General features: G+C 52.0%; 1 protein-coding gene across 3 annotated transcripts in view; it reads right to left on the bottom strand.

Moving 5' to 3' along the window:
* The window catches only part of PTPRG (protein tyrosine phosphatase receptor type G), a 643,070-nt gene that overhangs the window by 85,537 nt on the left and 537,232 nt on the right, over positions 1-20,301 (bottom strand). For all 3 annotated transcript variants that reach the window (XM_036430671.2, XM_036430672.2, XM_036430670.2), the window contains exon 9: positions 2,587-2,771. In XM_036430671.2, the coding sequence (XP_036286564.1) occupies positions 2,587-2,771 (185 nt within the window). The remainder of the gene's footprint in view (positions 1-2,586; positions 2,772-20,301) is intronic.

Raw genomic sequence — 20,301 nt, forward strand, 5'->3', positions numbered from 1 at the left:
CCCACCCACAGGCTGATCCTGGGCCAGGTGCTCAGTCTGTGGCCTCTGCTACCTTCCGTGTAAAATGGGGAGAGAAAGCCAGTGACACAGGCCGGGGAAACCTGTTCACACATAGCCCACACCATACCACAGAAAGAATGGCCCTGGTCTAACACAGGACCGGCCAGCTTCAGCTCACGGGCCAAATCTGGCCCCCTGACTGATTTTGTCAATAAAGTTTTATTGGCACACAGCCACGCCCACTCCTTTACATGTTCTTACGGTATCTACAATGGCAGGGTTGAGTTGTTGCCACAGCAACCTGAGGTCCCATGTCCCATAAACCCTAAAATCTTTACTACCTGGGCCTTTCTAGAAAAGTTTGCCGCTGAAACCGGTTTGACTCAGTGGTAGAGCGTCGGTCTGTGGACTGAAGGGTCCCGGGTTTGATTTCAGTCACGGGCATGTACCTTGGTTGCAGGCACAAGCCCAGTAGGGGGTGTACAATAGACAGCTGGTCTATGTTTCTCTCTCATTGATGTTTCTAGCTCTCTATTCCTCTCTCTTCCTCTCTGTAAAAAAATCAATAAAATATATTTTTTTAAAAAAAGAGAGAAGTTTGCCAATCCCTAGTCATTTGACACCTGCCAAGTCCAGGTCCCCATTCCTCAGCGCTTTATTCCAAGGGCCTTTAAAAATGAGAAGAGGGAAAGTTCCTGAAAAGCAGGCAGTGCTTGCTTTGTGAAGAAACAAAACAAAACAAAACAAAACCAAAACAAAACAAAAGCAACTGATTTCAAAGTCTTCCCTAATGGATGAATGTCTGGCCACTGCAACGTGGATCCTGGGCCAAGTATAAAAAGCAGCCTTGGGAGTTTAACCACCAGGCAGGTTTCCCGTGGCAGGCCCCCCCCCAAAAAAAAACAAACAAAAAAAACACAACAAACCTCTGACAGGCATTAAGGGGCCCCGGGGCCACACCTGCTGCTGCGGCCTAGAAACCGGCTCCTGGTGAGGGCAGCAGGTGACATCACGTCAGTGACCTGTGGGTCTCATTTCTCTCTTTTGGAGAAGGTAATGATAACACCCGTCCCAGGTCTGCAGGAGGCTGGGGAAGAGGCACGTGACCTTAAAAAGGCCGCACGGACCTTAAATATTCCTCTGAGGCTTCCTGGCCACGGCAACCACCCTCTGAAGAATAGTTTTGTTGCTGCCAAGTCAGCACACTTGCCTTCCCGAGGAATTAAGAAAATTAATCTTGTGTGTCCCCAAAGAAACTAGCCACCCCTAGAAATTCTCGGGGGGAAGACCTCACTATCAGAGCCTATTTTTCTCTGAACCCAATTTCTCCAAACTCCGTCTCCTGCTCAGGGCAAAGGCTCCGCTCCTCAGACACAGGGATTTATCGGATTCACTCCAAGCCAGCATCTCTTCATCTTGGTGATTTTAATTATTTTTCTCTTAGAACAAGACCCGCCGAAGCGCCCACACAGCCTCTGCTGGTTAATGCGGCCACCGTTCCTTCAGAGAGGGAACCCCTCGTGGGCTGCCAGCGCCGACAAGAGAAAAGGTCAAAACACATCACAACCCCGGGGGCTTTTCAGGAGGCTCCTCTCTGATTTCCCCAATGGGACCCGGCTAACTATGTCTAGTGGGGGAATGGAAAATATAAACGAGAATGAAGAAAAGGAATCTTCATCTAAAGGGATCCGCCAAGTTTTATTCTGTCACTGATGGAACGGGCCCCGGGGACTCCGCTGGGAGAGAGAGTGGTAGCGATCATTAAGAATCCCACTTCCTGCTTTCACTGTTAATCAAAGGCAGGCTTTGCAATAACGAAATCCGTAATCGTGTGTGCACGCGGCAAATGCGGATTACGGATTTCGTTATTCCAGGGAAAGCAGGGGCGCTCCCCTCCGACCGCTTCGCATCGAGTTTCTCTGCAGAGACGCGAAGACCAGTGCTCGCCGGAGGGTTTGCTCTCGCAGGGGAGGAGGAGCTGTTACAAACATCTATTGGGAAGGGCTGTGTTGGGTGCCGGCCACCCAACACGGATGCCGCTGTAGGGAGAGCTGTGCCCTGTGCATGGAGCTCACGGGGAGGTCCGATGCCACAGTGTCTGGGAGACTGAGCACAGTGGCTAAGAATTACATGGTCCCAGGGATCCACGTGAAAGGAAGTGTGGGCAGCGGACGGCTGCCTGGCGGCAGGGACAGGAGGAAAGAGCGAGGGGAGGAACAGCTGCAGGAGTAACAGCGGGTCCTCAGTCACTGCTTCCCAGGGCCTGTGGCCCATGCACATGGCATCTCGTCTCTGCAATGACCCTGTCAGAGGAAAAGGCCTTACAGCAGCTTTCTGCTTCTATACTAACGAAGACAGAGGAGTCAGTTTAAAGAACCCAGATAAAAAAAGGAACTAGCTTTTCCAGGTGGTGTTGGGGGGTAAGTGTGAGGGCGGATGGGGCCCAGGCAGGCTCGGCCACAGTCCAAACAGGGGAACTACCGCCCGGTGGCAGCGTGGGGTGGGGGCCTGCCTACAGCGCCGGGCAGAGATGCGGCAGGAATCCCCTCTCCTAACGGCAAGGGCAGCGGGCGCCCTGACGTTTACCAGGTCCTTGTCGCTGTCCTTCGTAAAGGTCTTCTCCTTCTCGTCCTCATTCTTGGTCCAGCTGTAGGAGATCATGTAGTTCATGATGGGCGGGTGGTAGACGGTCTCGGGCTGGCTCCAGGACACCTGCAGCGCCGTCTGGTTCAGGGGCTGCACCTTCATGTGGACGGGCGGGGAGCTGCAGACTGAGGACAGATGGCACGCTCAGCGGGCTCCCCGGACACCGCACCCCTCACCGGCCCGCCCTGTGTCCCAGGGCCCAGCCCCGAAAACCACACACAGCCCCCCACTCCCGTCACCGGAACCTGCCCTCGACATTTTGCCACATCTCTCCTCCCTCTCTCGTTATTTTTAAATCCTCACCCGAGGATATTTTGCCATTGATTTATTTTTAGAGACAGTGGGAGAGAGAGGGAAAGACAGAAATATTGATGGGAGAGAAACACATTGATGGGTTGCCTCCTGCATGAACCCTGACCAGGGCCTGGATTGGGGAGGAGCCTGCAACCAAGTTACCTACCCTTGACTGGAATCTAACCCAGGACCCTTTGGTCTGCAGGCTGATTCTCTATCCACTGAGCAAAAGTGGCTAGGGCTTTCTCCCTCTTTCTACACACACACAATCACACACACACACACACACACACACACACACACACACACACCTGTTTCTCTGCAAAGGCAGCATAAGCAAGTTGCAGGTTCCCTGACACGTCACTCCTTCACAGCCCACCCGGCCTCTGCTAAGACGAAGGACATTCTCCCATCGGATTGCAAGAGACCGACTGTTTTGTGCCCCAAATTCATGTTGAAGCCTAATCCCAAAAGTGATGGCATTTGGAGGTGGGGCTTTGGAAAGCATTAGGTCATGAGGGTGGAGTTCTCATTAGTGGGATTAGTGTCCTTATAAATTAGTGTCCTTATTAGTGTGTTTGTGTGTGTGTGTGTGTGTGTGTGTGTGTGTGTGAGGTCCCAGAGAGTTCCCTGTCTTCTCCGGGAGGACACAGGGAGGACGCAGCGCTGTGCACCAGGAGTTGGGCTCTCCCCACACAGTGCACCCTCAGGGCCTGATCTTGGACTTGCCAGCCTCCTGGACCCAAGAAACAAACTTCTGTTGTTTGTAAGCCACCCAGCCTACAGGAGTTTGTTACAGAACCTGAGCAAAGACAAAAACCCTAAAACCGTGATCATGCCTAAGAAAATAAACACGAATTCAATAGTGCTACCTGATGCACAGTCCATATTCAAATTTCCCCAATTGTCTCCAAAAGATTGTTTATAGCCATGTCCCCCTTACCAGAGTTTCATTTCATTATTTAAGGCTTTAGTCTCTTCTTTAAAATTGTATTTATTTATTTATTTATTTATTTATTTATTTATTTGTTTGTTTTATCCTCCCCTGAGGACATTTCCATTGACTATTTAAAGAGAGAGGAAGGGAGAGAGAGAGAGAACCATCTATGTGAGAGAGAAACATTGATAGGTTGCCTGGACTGAGCCTACAACCTAGATATTATATATGCTCTGCCCAGGAGTCAAACCCACGGCCTCCCGTGTATGGGACGGTTAATCTAGCACAGTCATCTGACCTTTTACCCTGATGACTTTTTTTTTTTTTTTTTTTTTTTTTTTTTTTTGTAGAAACCAGGCCCTTGGACCTGTGGGGGATCCCAACAAACTAGAATTGTAGCTCAAACACCACTGTAAACAGATCAGAGGAAATCAATTTAACATGAGACGTTCGATCAGTTTAAAGCAAAGGCGCGTGTGCGAACACACACACACACACACACACACACACACACACACTGAAGGGCTGGCCCAGCAGGACCTCATGGAATAATTCCCACCCCCTTCCCCTTCCTGTGCGGCAGGTTTGAAGGGACAGGGGTCCTGCATCCACCTGAGGGGCTGAGCCATCCCGTCAGCGTGCGCTGTCCCAGCGGCTGGGCTCCTGCGGCCTCTGGGCTCGGAGTCTGGCCGAGCTTCTCACTTCGGTACTGGTGATATTTTGGGCCAGATGCTGTTTGCTCTTGGGGGGCTGACACTGCAGGGTGCTTAGCAGCATCCCTGGCCTCCACTCATTAGATGCCATTAGCACGCCCACCCATTATAACAATCAATAATGCCCCAGTAACGCCCAATGTCCCAGGGGGGGAGGGGGCAATTGGCCCGGCTGAGAACCAGGGGTCTGAATGGGGACATGGGGTTCACCAAAGGATCGCACACGTGGAGCTGATGTTACTGCCTGGATGGGAGGATGGGGGGTGGGAGGGGGAAGAGGAGAGGCACTCAGTCCTGTCCAAGCACAGCATGGAAGGCATGGACCCAGCTGTTGGCCTGGGAAGAGGGCGGAAGGTGCCGAATCTGGTCTGGCTCAGTGGATAGAGCATCGGTCTGTGGACTGAAGGGTCCTGGGTTCGATTCCGGTCAAGGGCATGTACCTTGGTTGCGGGCACATCCCCAGTAGAGGGTGTGCAGGAGGCAGCTGATCGATGTTTCTCTCTCATCGATGTTTCTAGCTCACTGTCCCTCTCCCTTTCTCTCTGTAAAAAATCAATAAAATATATATTTTTTAAAAAAGACTGCAGAAGGCACCTGGGGAGCAGAGGCAGGTGCGGGGAGAGGGAGGAGGAAGGGGAGAGGAGGGCAGGCCCAGGGACTGCGGGAAGGAGGGGCCTAAGGGGCTGAGGGAAGCTAGGCCTGGGCCAAGGCTCAGAGAAAGAGGCGGGAGGAAGGAAACCGTGCAGCTCAATGGGAGCTGCAGAGGCCCAGCTGAAACATCTGGCCTTCATCCTAAGAGCACCCGGAAGCCACGGGAAAGACCTGAGCAGAGAGGGACACAGGCGGGTTTGCACTCTGCAGAGATCCCTCCAGCTTCAGCCGGAACCTGGGGGGACTGGAGTGAGGAGGGGCCGGGGAGCAGGTGCTGCCGGCTGCTCACTGCTGCAGGCCAGGGAGGGGGGACCAAGAACTGAGATTCTGGAGTGAATGGTTAGAGCGAGGATGGCACTGGGGGTGGGAGGGGTGGCTGAGGGGAGGAGGTAAGCCAGGGGACTGTGGCTTGGCTGTGGAGCCACCATAGCCAGCTTTCCCAAGAACTCCGAGCCCCAGGCCGCCCGGGAGCAGGACGATGTCCCTGCTGGAGGCACGGGTCCCCCTGCAAGGCGCTGGCCGCCGGGGAAAAGGGGACATGGGCTCTGACAGGGCGGCATCCGCTCGCTCTTCAACTGCCACATCCCGCTGCAGCCGAGGGCCCGCTTTGTGGCTGCCACAGGAGGAAGGATAAACGAATGAGGCATCCCCACTGCCCCGGAGAACCCCGGGGGCATCGCGCCGCCCGCCACTCAAATGCCACCGGAGCAGGGACATCAGACAAAGAGTGTGAACGAAGGCTCCGCAGAGACGAGGCTGAGTGGCAGCGTGGACACTAGGTGGCACTGACACACCGTGAAAACACCCGGCCTTAGGCTTCTCAGGAGGCCGAGCAGGGGACAGTCAGGAGACCCGCGTCCTGTCCTTCCTCACACCAATAACGAACCAAGATTCATATGCTGGGAGCTCCGTTCCATGCAGTGACGACCATGTCAGACTCCCTGCCTTCTGCATTTCCTCTCAGCTCCTGCCGTTTCCCCTTCAGCCCCTTATTCCGGTGGGCTGTGGGCTGCATGGGGTGCGAGTCTCTCTAATGGTTACATCATCACCACATAAATAACTCTATCACCCACACAAAGCAGATGCAGCCACTGTTATTTATTCCTTAAAATCAAAATAGCTGGGTTCTCTTTGCTATTAAGATGATCATGTTAATAATGTTTTTAAAAAGAAACCCAAGTAGTAAGAAGAAAGTTGTGTGTGTTTTTTTTGTTTTTGTTTTTTTTAAATCACCCCAAATTCCAGCGCCCAGAGATGAGTATTGTTAGCCAGCTGGGGAGTCGGTGTCCAGGTATCTCTTCCGACCCATGGTCGTGGAAAAGCAGATGCACGATCTGACGGGAAAGGGGACGCTGCATTACAGATCGCAGCTGGGTTTTCACTGCTGCTGTGTGCTCTGCTCGGTCGGCCATGCAGATGCTTCCTGGTCAGGGAATGGAGCCTGGTGTCCCTGCTTCGAAAGCAGAGCCAGAACTCCGCCCTCTCGGTGTACCAGAAAGCACTGCGCTGAGCCCAGGAAGGAGGCGGGTCGGTTCCCCCTCTGACAGGACCACCTACCAGGGAGGAATCCAGTTCCCCAATGGCCACACAGACCGCTTCTGAGCTGCAGCCCAGTCTGCAGGTGGGGGAGTGGCATCAGATCTCTGGGGCGGGCAGGTGGGACATAAGTTTCCCTCCTGCTGTCTGTCTCCCCCACCACCTCGCCAAGGGGGAGGAGCCGCGCGGCCAGACTTGGAGGAGGCCTTTGTAGAGCACCAGGAGGACTCAGAGCAGGCCTGGCCAGCAGTAAATGTTTTCGTTTTGCGGTCTCCGTCATAAATACGCAACTGTGCCTTCGAGGCACAAAGCAGCCCAGGCCACAGGCACGGGGCTGAGTGTGGCTGTGCGCCAATCGAACTGCTCTCGTGGACGCTGCATGTCAATATCACATCCTGGTCACGTGTGCTAAGTCTTCTACTGTCTGTGACCTTTCAACCGTCTAAAACATAAAAACCATTCCCAGCTTACAGCCGTGCAAACAGTGGTGGTGGGTGAGTCTGGGTTTGCTGATCTCAGGCCTCGAAGGCATAGGGAGGCCACACCTTTGCCTGAAACGTGTGTCCTCAGCACTGACCTCTGTCCCCAGCACACCTGGCAGCCTCTCTAACCACACCCCCCGTGAGGTGCTCCCTGCACCAGCCTCCCCTCCCCCAGCTGCTTCCATTCCCACTGGCGTCTGCCTGCTTCCCACAGCCCTCGGACGATGCCCACGCCTGCCTGAGAAGGTCTGCCTTCCTTCTGCACCGCCTCTGACTGGGATCCTAGATTCCTAAAGGGTGAAGAGGCTTCTAGCAGAGCCACGGTCCTCTGGCTCTAAAGCAACGGCAAGGGTATTTTCCCAGCGGCTCTGCTAGTGCACGGGAGGTGCCCCACCCCACCCCGCCTCACCCCACCCCTCTTCATTTGGGGCGTTAGATACACCACTGTGATCTGTGGGGTGGAGTCCGTGTGGTTTCCAAGTGCTTTGAACTATATTGGGTTGAAGGTCCTCCCAGGCAAGCCTGCCTCCTCCTTTTCTCTCCTGAGGCAACAGGCCAATTACTGGTCAGAGTCCGAGAGACAGATAGCACAGCTCAAACCCAGCCACACGGTGCCACTATTCCACCAGGCTTGTCAGCAGAATGGAACTGGGGGTGGGGTGGGGTGCGAGATCACACAACCCGAGGATGTTGTCCAGCCAGCCTGGCCTGAGCCAGGGCAGGGGACTGGGCAGGGGAGAGTGGGCACTGTCCCTTCTCAGGCAGAGGGACCGACCATTCCAATGGAACAGTGCTCAGCCCTTCCCACAGCTCAAATGCCCGTGTTTCCTTTCTCGCCCAGCTCAGCTCGAACCCTTGAACATGAAGCCAGTTAGGGGAAGCTTCCAAAGAAATGGCCTCGGGGAAGTACGTCCCTTTTGAAGGGCTGTATAGAGGGCTCAGTGAACATGAAATCCTCCAGCTGACCACGCAGAACTGCAAACTTGGAATCTGGTCCCCTCCCCACCTCCTGCCCAAGTTCTCCTGAGAGGAGCGTGCAGGATGCCAGATCCAGAGGGAGAGATCACAGCGGGACCCGCTCCCAGCATCCGGGGAGTTTCAGCTCCCAACAGGATCTGGCTGGAGCTGCCAGCTGCCCAGGACACCGTGGACCGGGCCGGGGGTTCCTCTCAGGGGATCCAGGAGGCGCCTTCAATTACCCTCCCCACTCAAGAAGAGTGAGGATATTGGGGTCCCAGGCTGGCCAAGGACACCGTGGGGAGGAGGGTTCAGAGCGGGGGCCGCATCTGTCACATCCCACACCGGAAGGTCATGTGCATTGCATCCTCAGACTCCTCCCACAGCTGCCTTCTGATCTGCAGGTGGGAATGAAGATGTCAGCAGAGTCAGTCAAAGTGCTTAAAGGACGAAAACGGCCCCATGAAGGACTATGCACCTATTGTAGCCCCAGGCCCATGGCTTCTTCTGCGGGCTAACAACCCTTTGGGGAAAAAGCTTCCTTCCCACTCCTCCTCTCAGTCTTCCCAGCTTCTCTATTCTCAGGGACAAGGAGAGGGCAGGGTCTGCAATTTCCAGCGCTCATCTCCTCCAAGGCCCTCCTCCAACACCGGCCGCTGCCCACTCACCATCCTCCCCCATCAGAAAAGCCAACTAAGTCCCAGGTCCCTCAAGCTCTCGCAGGGAGGCTGGAATTATAGGCTGACCACGCCCAAGGCCTTCCCTCGGTGCCAGTCTGTGCCGACACAGCAACAGCACCAAGTCCAAGGCTGGCTCCGGGCTGAGTGAGCGCATTTCACCAATTATGTCATCAAGTCCTCACTGTAATTCAGTGGGGCTGCTGGCTCCACCATCACGTCTGCTCACATCTGTTTTAGAGACTGAGATTCAAGGGGGTCATTCATCCTCATAATCACTCGGAGTCAGACTACATCAGTTCTGGCAGTGCCAGCTAGTGGTCTTGGATGAATGTGTGATATGCCCAAGCAACTGCTGGCCAACGTGTAGGAAATATAAGGAATAGCTATGTTAAACAGTTATTGAGCACCTACTGTACGCCAGGACCCTGCCCAGGAACGAGCCACAAAGAACACAAGTGGACATGGCTCTTGACCTTCTGGAGATTACGGCCCGTGGGGGGAAACGAACCCACCACTTCACCCCCGCCAATCAGTTCTGTATCTATAAACGTGTTTGCTGTTTGATTCCACATATAAGAGAACTCTTACAGTATGGCTATTTCTCTAACTCAGTGGTTGGCAAACTCATTCGTCAACAGAGCCAAATATCAACAGTACAACGATTGAAATTGCTTTTGAGAGTCAAATTTTTTAAACTTAAACTTCTTCTAACGCCACTTCTTCAAAACAGACTCGCCCCGGCCGTGATATTTTGTTGAAGAGCCACACTCAAGGGGCCAAAGAGCTGTAAGTGGCTCGAGAGCTGCAGTTTGCCGACCACGGGTCTAACTTATTTAACTTAACACAATACCCTCTGGTCCATCCATGTTGTCGCACGATTTCATTATTTTTTCATGGCTGAATAATGGGCTACTGTACATATGCCACCATTTCTTTATCCTTCCAACCATCCATGGACACCTAGGTTGTGTCCATGTCTTGCTAATTTTGACTAATTCTGCCGTGAACACTGGAGTGCAGCCATCTTTCATTGTCAGGATTTTCATTGCCTTCTAATAAGTACCCAGAAGTGGAAGTGCTGGATCACATGGTAGATCTGCTTTCACTTTTTTTGAGGAACCTCCATATTGTTTTCCACTGCATCAGTTTGCAGTGCCACCTGCATCCTTGCCAGTACTTGTTGTTCCTTGCGTGTATGTGTTTTTTTGTGTGTGTGTGTGGTTTTTTTTTTCCATTGATTTCAGAGAGGAAGAGAGAGGGAGAGAGAGAAGCATTAATGATGAGAGAGAATCCTTCATCGGCTGCCTCTGGCATACCCCCTCCTGGGGATTGGGCCGGCAATCCAGGAATGTGCCCTTGACCGGAATTGAACTGGAGGACCTTTGATTCCAAAGAAAACCACTCTACCCACCGAGCCAAACGAGCTAGGGCTATTTCTCGTTTTTTCTGATAATGGTCTTTCAAACAGGCCTGAGGTGATAGCTCATTGTCATTTTGATTTGCATTTCCCGATGATTAATGATGCTGCTATCTTCTTTCCATGTACCTGTCCGCTATTTGCATGCCTTCTCTTATGCTAATAGTTGGTCTTTCTCCCCAGTCCCCGACACAGGGCTCCTAAACCCCTTGTCAATTCCCAGTAATCAGAGCACTGGGAGCATCTTTTGTTCCATGGAGGTGACTGCCTGGGCTTGGATACCTTCTGGATTAAGGCTGGTCACTGGACAAACCGAGCCAGGATTAGAAATGAAATTTTCAGCCCCTCCCTCCTTTTCCAGAGAGGGCAGGGGCTCTGGAAATAGTTATTAATTGATATGCCTATGTGACAAAGCCTCCATGATAATCCCGAAAGTATGGGGTTCAGGGAGCTTCCAATCTGGCTGTTCATCTGTTTGCTTTATTGTATCCTTTAATGAACTGGTGACTGCGTTTCCCTGAGTTCTGTGAGCCGCTTTAACAAATAATGGAACCAAAGAGGTGCTTGTGGGAACCTCTGATGTGTACTGTGGACAAAAGGGGCCACGTGCTGACCTGACCAGCTCAGGGGAGGCCTGCATGGTGGTCTTGCAAACTCAGAGACCTAAAGTCACCACGAAGGATGGTTTGAAATTAAACTTTAACTAAACGCAGTTATGGTGGGCAGTTACATCCTAGGTTGGTATCTTCACTGACAAAGTCAACCTTTACCTTAACTGTCTTTTTGCATCTATCATAACATTCACTTGAAATGTCTAAGTAACTTGTAACTTCCCTTTTTCTGGAGCCCCTGGGGCATAACCAAATGTGGTGGGCGCCAGGACAGATGCCACAAATTCCATTATCATGTTAATTGTTCCCACACCAACCTAAGTATGTGTCCATCATTTTACTTTTCATCCAATCCCAGGGTTTCCTCTGCTTTGCTTTATCTCACCTCCTTAATTCATCACCAATGAATTTCATGTAACCCACCAACGTCCCTCCTTTGATTGCATTGTATAAATATAAATGTAACCCAGATTATCACAATTCCTTGAGGTTCTGCCTCCTGGCATACGTCAACAGTTTGGCTCAAATAAACTCACAGAAATTCTTTACAGGTTTCAATGCTTTTTACGTTAACATTACCCAAGTGAGACAGAAGTTGTGGGTAACCTGGGGATCTGTTACTTGTGATTGGCATCTGACGTGGGAGGGAGGAGTCTTGTGGGACAGAGGCCTGAACCTCACACAGATCCTTGTGGGATCTGACCTGATCTCCATGTAGATGGGGTCAGAACTGAGATGAACTGTAGGACCCCCAGCTGGTGTCGCAGAGAATTGCTGGTCACATGTGGTGACCAGTGTTCTGTGTGAAAGTGAAGAAGACTCAGGAGATTGACAGCTGCCATTTCCCTTCTCAGGAGGAAGAATATTTTCTACTTCACTTGTAGAGATTCCTCCACACCAACGGCACCCGCTCCATTCCAGGAACAAGCCCTGGTGTGCAATTCTGCTTCCCAGCCAATGACTGGGTATTCGAGCTCTGCCATGGAAGACAGCAAGTCCGAAAATTCCTTATCCCGTCAGGGCTCTGGGCTCTGTGTCTGCTGTGCACGTAACAGAGCCACACGCTCAGTTCCACAGCAGCAGCCGGTGTGGGGAGGCATAGGTGGATATGTGGCTCTGACTCTCCCATACGACACTGTTCCTGACTTCTCCCACCTCTGTACAGTCTTCTTTCCTACAACATCCCCCTCTTCCTCTGCAAGCCAGCAGCCAGGGGAGGTGTCCGTGTCCTGTGCAGGAAAACCCATTGTTCAGCGTGGCGCTGAGGGAGGTGGCCAAGTTCAGAATGATGCGTCTTCCCGGCTCCACTTGATGACAACTGCTCCTGGAACCCTGTGTGGAGGGCTGGGTCCCCTGTACCCGAGGCGAGGGCCCTTCCCTCCTTCAGCTCGAAGGTGCTGTGATTTCCTGTCGGAAGGGCCAACTAGACGTCTCCCTCTCTCACTGAACACAGCTTCCTCGCCACGTGATGCCTTTTAACTGCCAAGGCTTCCCACTGCCTGGAGGTAGTCTGAGCTATCGAAAGTCTGTACCAGAGACCGTTGCAGGCTGGGCGGGCACATGCCAGCGCCTTGTACTGGAGCTGGGTTTCCTCTAGCTGAGTCTCCCATTTCCCACCACCGAGATGATGTTATGGCCCGTTTATCCTGAAGAAACACCTGGGACACTTAGGGCCCCACAGCTGCCCTCGGGAACTCGAGACTGTCATCCCCACCCCACCCCACCCCAGTTCCACGCCCCAGGCGCTGTCTGTCAGCAATCCCAGTGGCCATGGCGAGGGATCATCAGTGGTCCACACAGACTGGGTGGCCAGGCGCCAATAAACCACTGACTCTAAGTGATCATGAGAAAGAGGCCAGAGTGCCCTCGTCTGTTTCTTATTTGGCTCTAAAATAACTTTCCTCTTAGAATTAGGTATCATTGAGGCCTGTTATCTAATACATTTAAAAAGAGCGTCCTGGGTCTTGCCTGGCATTTGACTAAATAAGCTTTGGCACCTGCCTCGGTTATCAGTTCTGGCTCAGGGAGGCCGCGGGGTGAGCCTGATGGTTGGGATTCCAGCCGGGGTCTGACCCTTGGATGTGGCACCTGTCCCCGAATGGCCATGTGGTCAGGACGCCCTCAATGGTGTATATAGCCCCAGAGTCTCCCTCACCTGGGAACTGGCGTCAAGAGGCTCTGCTTGGGCTTGGTGAAGAGGACCCGGAGGAAAACGGGCCCGGGGGGTGGGGGGTGGGGGGCGAAGAGTGTCACTAGCAGGGACAGACCAGGTTATGCGCAGGCAGCGCCCTTCATGGGGACTTACATGTGCAGCACCAGCCACTCACCCTCCGGAATCAGGGTCCCTATGCTCCGAGGAGCCTGGGTTCTGGCTGGCTGGTGAGAGCCTAGTTCTCAGTGGCTATACTCTCTTATCTGAGAGGGTCTCTCTTCCTCTCTCTCCCGGGAAGCCTTTGCAGTGCCAGCTCAGAGGCATGGAAACTGAAGGCACCGTGCACTTGATAAGGAACCCCTCTTAGTACTTAGTGTCAGACATACAGACAGCGCTTTCGGAACACAGGCATAGATGTTAAACAAAACAGCCAAGACACTCATTTTGGTCCATGCCAGTGCTTCGTAATCACAGGACCAATCCGGAGAGGGCCCAAGAGCGACGTGGCAACCATGGCAACCACTCGCTGTGCTGAGAAGAAAGGGTGACTTGGAGGACTCAATGCAGGCTTCCAATTTATAGATGGTCTTTGAACCTCAGACCTCAGGGCTGATGAGGTGAGACAAGCGAGATAATTTCTTTCTTTTTTTTTTTAATCCTCATCTGAGGATATGTTTATTGATTTTCAGAGAGAGAGGAAGAGAGAGAGAGAGAAACATGGATCAGCTGCCTCCAGTAGGTGCCCTGACAGGGATCCAATCCTCAACCTTTCAGTGTATGGGACGATGCTCAAACCAGCCGCTGGCCAAGGTGAGACTTTCTTGTGACAGGAGGCCAGGGTTCTGTCCAAGTGACTGTCCCTGAAGGAAAACCACCTGGACCAGCGAGTGTCTGGAGTGAGCGGGAGAGGGGGAAGACAGACGTGTCTCCCGTGGGCTCCTCCTGTGATTCCCAGGAGACACACCCACTCGGGCCTCATGCTCCCAACCTCCCTCCCCCAGTTAGCGAGACGGGAAGTGAGTCACCATGGGAAAAGAGTGCTGGTGGCCTTGGTGAATTTCCAGGCTGCCGCCGGGAGCACCCAGCGCCCACACAGCCAATGCTGAGGGAGGCTCTCCAGGAGCAAAGACAAGCTGAAGCCGTGGGAGGGTGGCGAAGGCGGCCTGGAAGACCAAGCTGCCACACCTGCCTGGAGACAGAGGCCTCGGTAACTGGGTAATATTTACAGTGTGAATCTCCCAGCCGCCCTGGGCGCCTGTTACAGAGATCAGCGCAACAGCTCCCCAGCCAGGAGCGGGGCTGCTGGGGAGAGGCCTGCCTGGGCTCCTGCAGCTCTAAATGCCTCCTCCTCCCTGTGAGGCGGGCAGAGGGGCTCCTGGGATGGACAGGAAAGGAAGTGACAGAGGTTTTTGAGATGAACGCTCCCATCCAAACGGCTTATGGTAAGAGGGAAGATGGCTTCCCCAGTCCTAGGAGCCTTTCCGGGAAGTGACGTGGAATTCTACTCCAAACGCCCTGCCAGCCTTTTCCCACGAGAGCACGCAGCCCGGCGAGATCCAATGCCCCACTCTGTATCTTGTGAAAGGAATCTCTTTACTCCTGGCCATGCGGCTTAGGTGGGTTAGCTCAGTCCATCTGTCCCTCCTTCCCTCCCTCCCTCCATACCTCCATTCATTCATCCTTCCTTCCATCCATCCAATATTTACTGAGAAGCTAATAGTGAACACTGCCCTCTCTCCAACACAAAAAGACAAAAGACAGTCTCACCCCGCATGAGCTTAGGTGGTAATGGGAGAGCTAGATGGTAGGGGAAATCACACAGGTGCACGAACATGAGTGCTGAAAGAGAAAAGCACCGGCATTTAGACACAAGGGGCTGGGCAAGGGCCGCCAGGAAACCCCCCTGGGGATGGGACCCGGAGCTGAGCTATGGAGGCTGAGGAGGGGCTGCTTAGGCACAGAGGTGGGCAGGGCCCTCCAGGCAGAAGAGACAGCTGGTGGACTGAAGGGTTGGGTGCTAAGGCAAGTCAAGTGCAAGCTGGGGCTGGGGAGGAAGACAGGGTGTGGAGGCCATATTGAGGACTGGATTTCACTGGAAAGGTTTTAGCAACTCCCAACAACCTGGCTGTGCACTTCCACTGGGAGGAGAGCACGGTCCCCGGTTCTGAAAGTGATTCTCCAGGGACCATGTCACAATCAGCAGGTTGTTCTGAAACATTCAAAGCAGCCGCTGCTGACCTACAGACAAGAGAGTACAAGTAGCCCGCCCTGGCGTTGGCTCAGTGGACTGAGCATTGGCCCTTGGACTGAACGGTTTGATTCCAGTCAAGGGCACGGACACAATTGTGGGTTCGATACCTGACCCTAGTTGGGAGACAACCAGCAGATGTGTCTCTCTCACTGATGTTTCTCTGTGTGTATCTCTCACCCTCCCTTCCAATCTATTGAAAAATCAATGGGAAAAATATCCTCAAGTGAGGATTCACAACAATAAAAAGAAAGTACAATTATTTGCAGAGTACTTCCCATACCCCAGGCTCTGTCATATATGTTCCCTACACTGATTCATTTAAAGGGCCACAAGCCAAGGAGGGAACTGTAATTATGATCTTCATTTACAGACAAGGAAATCAAGACTCTGATATTAACTAGGGCAAAAAATGATTTAAAAGTTAATGGTTGACTTGAGTCCAGATGTGCTTGACTACAAAATCTATATTCTTACCTAGTGTCGTATATTGTCTCATCATTAATTCACTCATTCACTCACTCATTTATTCATTCAACGAACAATGGCTGTTCACCTACTATGCCCTAGGCCAGTGGTCAGCAAACTCATTCGTCAACAGAGTCAAATATCAACAGTACAACGATTGGAATTGCTTTCGAGAGCCAAATTTTTTAAACTTAAACTTCTTCTAACGTCACTTCTTCAAAACAGACTCGCCTAGGCCGTGGTATTTTGTGGAAGAGCCACACTCAAGGGGCCAAAGAGCCGCATGTGGCTCGCGAGCCGTAGTTTGCCCACCACGGCCCTAGGCACTGTGTTAGGCTCTGCTGATTCACGGATACACAAGGTCGTCAGCCTTGAAGGCCCCATGGCCCAGACAGAGAGGGTGCACCGGCCCACCCAGCGACTGAGCCTAGATAAGGCCTCAGTACCCCGTGCACTGAGCACCCAACATCGGTGCCACAAGCACACCAAGCAAATAGACGGATTCCTTTTGAAATACCCCGGGTCTTCAGGAAGACACCCTATTCCCACAGGCACAGGCAGCTGTGAAGCTCCTTTCTTCAGGGAAGGAGAAGTAAGCTGCTGTGCGAGCCACCTGCTGACAGCCAGGACAAAGAGGCCCCGCTGTGGATTGGTCGGAACCTGGCAGGCCCTGAAACTGAGCGGATGCTGCCTTTGCTCACAAGAGGATCTCGGCTCACATCACAGTTCTGTCACTTCCTGGCTGAAAGGCTTGGACAATCGCTTGCTCTCTGAGTCCCGGTCCCCGCATCTATTGAGGAGAAACAATAACACTGCGTTCCTCTCTTGGCACCCCTCAGCCTTCCATCCAAACTGTTAGAAACCTCAGAGGCTCTCGTCCAAAACCCATCCCTAAGGATCACTTCCACCTTCGCCAGGATCGCCGGCATCCAACCAGGGGCATCCTGCCAGGAATATTTCTATCAGATCCACCTCACGTCCTCTGCCAACTCTGCTCACACCCGGATTGAGGGCTCACAGACCTGTTCAGATCACTCTGTAGTTCTGTTCTGGACCCTCCCAAGGCCTACCACTGCTGTAAGAATATAACCTCAGATCCTCAGCAAGGAAAGTCCCGCCCTTCACCCTCGCTTGCCCACGTCTCCATGCTGCTTCCCATGGCCCAGGGCCTTTGCCAATGACCTCTCCCTCTGAGAACTTTGCAGGGCTGGCTCCCTGGCACCACCTGTCCTGTCCGGCGCAGATCCCTGGTCCCTTTCCCACTGCCTCCCCACTCCTATCCCTCTTAGTACATCACCTGACGTAATCTCGCAACAACACCAAGTTCTTTCATTGGTTGACGTGTGCATTTCTTTCTCGCCACTAAAATGTCCTCTCAAGATGAGGAACCCCTCTCCCTGGTTTCTAGTGCCATAGCAGATGCTCAACAAATATGTGATAAATGGAAAGTGAGTTCTGCCCTGGCCAGCCGTCATCCAGGACACCAAAAGGCTGTTGGTTTAATTCCCGGTCAGGGCACAAAACTTGGTTGTAGGTTCGATCCCCAGTCAGTCTCTCTGTCTCTCTTCCTCTCTGTCTATAAAAAATATTAAAAAAAATTAAATAAATAAAAAGTAAAATAAAATCAATAAACATATCTTCAGGTGAGAATTAGATTATTTAAAAAAAAAGGAAACTGAGTCCTGCCAGAGGTTGTCTGGGGAGTAAATGAAACACCAGCGCGGAGGAGGCTGGCACAGCACCAGGCACACACCCCTCCCACAGTCTTTAGCTGCAGGTGCTGCGGGCTCAGCCTGGAGTCAGGAAGGGAGATGCTGGACGGAGGAAAAGAAACGCACTGGCTACAAATAGGAAGCCGAAGCAGCTAATGCTCCACGAGGCATCTGTGAAACATCAACTTTATGCCAACCCTCAAAGCACCTTCCTTTAGAAGGGGATATATGTAACACTTTCAACAATAAAGATCTTAAAAGGAAAAGTCTTCAGTGGTTTAGAATGCACGTTTCCTAGAATCCTGTTTTTCATAAGGAACGTATCTCAAGGAATGAAACGATGTTCATAGTGCTAAACGCTGCTCAATTCAGAATACACTGCTACGTGAGGCTTGCGTAAAAATAAATAAAATGAGAAGAAATTATAGTAACTCGCGGGATGTCCGAGCATGTACAAACGTTTGACGTCACAAGGCATGACCTTCAAAACTGGGAGTGTGGATAGCCTTTAAACCAACCCTACTTTCTGCCTTCCTTCCCGATCACTCCTAAGGGGAACGGTAACAGCTAAATGGTCGTTATCTGTAAAAGGAGGAGGCATAAACCACTGCATTGGCTGCGCTGCCACGAGCGTCCCTGCCCTTTTCCGTGTGAAAGTTTCTGCAAGGAGTGAGCCAACGCAGGGATGGGTTTTGGGTGGGCAGCTCCTCTCAAGGAGTTCAGTGCCCCTGTCAGAGCCTCTCTCAGTGAGGGAGAATAACGCTAGCTCATTAGCACAGTGAGTGGAAACGATCAAACCGAAAACAGAACAACATTAATATTTTCTCCCCAAACTGCAGACAACCTCGATTTCAATGTCCCCGGGTGGAGAAGCAATCTCGGATTTACATCTCGGTCATTTGGGTGGAGGTGTAACGCTCGCTCTCAGTGTGTGCCGATCGGGAGCAGGCTAGACGCTCAGCATTCTCACGCGGGGGTACGTGTCCTTACACCGCCGCTAACCAAAACACGAACTGATAATGTGGCTAAAAAAAGGGATGCGGCCATCGACAGGAGCAAAGACCATTTTCCAAAAAGCTCAGCACTGGCTTAGGAGAGCGGGGGGTCCACAGGCAGCCCAGGCCCCCGCCACTCCCTCTGCTTTCATTATGTCACTCGCTGCCACTTGGATTAACTCATCCAATCCATTTATCACATCAAGTGGTTTTGATCCCACTGTGCTCCGAACAGGCTTCATTAAATTAATAATCCATATGTTTCATGTTGTTGGGAGGAAAGCTATTTCTCTCTGGTCGCTGTTCCAAACGTCTTCACAATGGGCAGTGCTCGGTGCTCAATCACCCCATGCTCTTCCGCGTGCCCCGGGTGTGTTGCAGAATAACGGAAATGACAGCCCATTAAATCCTAAAGTCTGCCCACGTTATTTACCGACACAGGGCAGGCTGGCCAGCTCCCCGGCCCTTAAACAAGCCCAAATACTGTTTCCATTTACTGGAATGAAAGCTTTCGGCTTTTTTGGGGTGACATCCATTAGAAGTCCTTCTTCGGCAGGGATACAGTGCTAGGATGACTCTGCCCCCTTGTCTTTGTGTTTCACACGGCCCATGTGTCTCATTCTTGGCATCAAAAGGCTCGATTCCGTCTCCTCTATTCCAGGACATCCAATCACCCTGACAGAGGCAGGGCGGGCGCGCAAGCACAGGCAGCACCCACAGGCAGCTCAGTGCACACGAGATGAACGTCGCAGCGGGGAACGAGGAGGTGGGTGCTGTGCTCGGCCTGCTGTGGCTCTGCTTACACCTCTGGTGGCAAAGAAGACCAGGCGCTAAGGTGAACTCACTAGTCCTACAACAGACTCACTAGTCCTAGGGTCTTGTAGTGGATGGAAGAATAAAACCAATCCATGGGCACTTTCACAGTCACAGCTACTATCATCTTCAAGAAAACGGTTACTTTAAAGCAAATCTAAAGCCATCATTAGAGCAGGGGTCACTAAACTGTGGTTCCCAAGCCAAATCCAGCCTGTCACCTATTTTTTTGTAAGTTGTGTGTGTGTGTGTGTGTGTGTGTGTGTGTATTCCAGAGAGTAAGGGAGAGGAAGAGAGATAGAAACATCAATGATGAGAAAGAATCATTCATCGGCTGCCTCCTGCATGTCCCCTACTGAGGATGGAGCCCACAACCCGGATATGTGCCCTTGACCAGAATTGAACCCGGGACCCTTCAGTTCACTGGTCCATGCTCTATCCACTGAACCAAATCAACCAGGGCAACGTTAAGTTTTTTATTTCTACATCCAGCCATTTTTATTGTATATACAGGCAATGGCTGCCTTCATGCTACGGTTGCAGAACTAAGTAGTTGCAACAGAGACCACAGGACCCACTGTCCGGTACTCAGACAAAGTTTATTGACTCTTGTCCTGTGTGATTAGTTGATTTTTCTTTCTTCTGTGACAATAGCCCAATAAATGCATAGCGTCATGATCAACATCATGGCTCTCCCAGGCACTGAGAGCTTCCTAGTAATGACCAGATAGGGACTGTGAATCAGACAGGATCGGTTCCTTTTGAATTACCTGAAAATTACAGAATACCATCCTTCTCTCCTTGAAATCTTTTTTTTTGGCGGAAGATTGAAGAGAGGGAACTCTTCTTGTCTGTGTATTTATTCCCTAAAGTGAACAATCTCAGTCCTCCTGCTGTCTGGCAATGCCAGCACCTGCGGGTAGTCCTTGGCCTGCAGTGCCCTGGACCCAAGTCTTCTGGGGCAGAAGGAATCAGAAACATTGGGGCAT

The sequence above is a fragment of the Pipistrellus kuhlii genome, unplaced genomic scaffold (assembly GCF_014108245.1).
Source record: "Pipistrellus kuhlii isolate mPipKuh1 unplaced genomic scaffold, mPipKuh1.p scaffold_m20_p_11, whole genome shotgun sequence".
In the NCBI taxonomy this organism is placed as follows: domain Eukaryota; kingdom Metazoa; phylum Chordata; class Mammalia; order Chiroptera; family Vespertilionidae; genus Pipistrellus; species Pipistrellus kuhlii.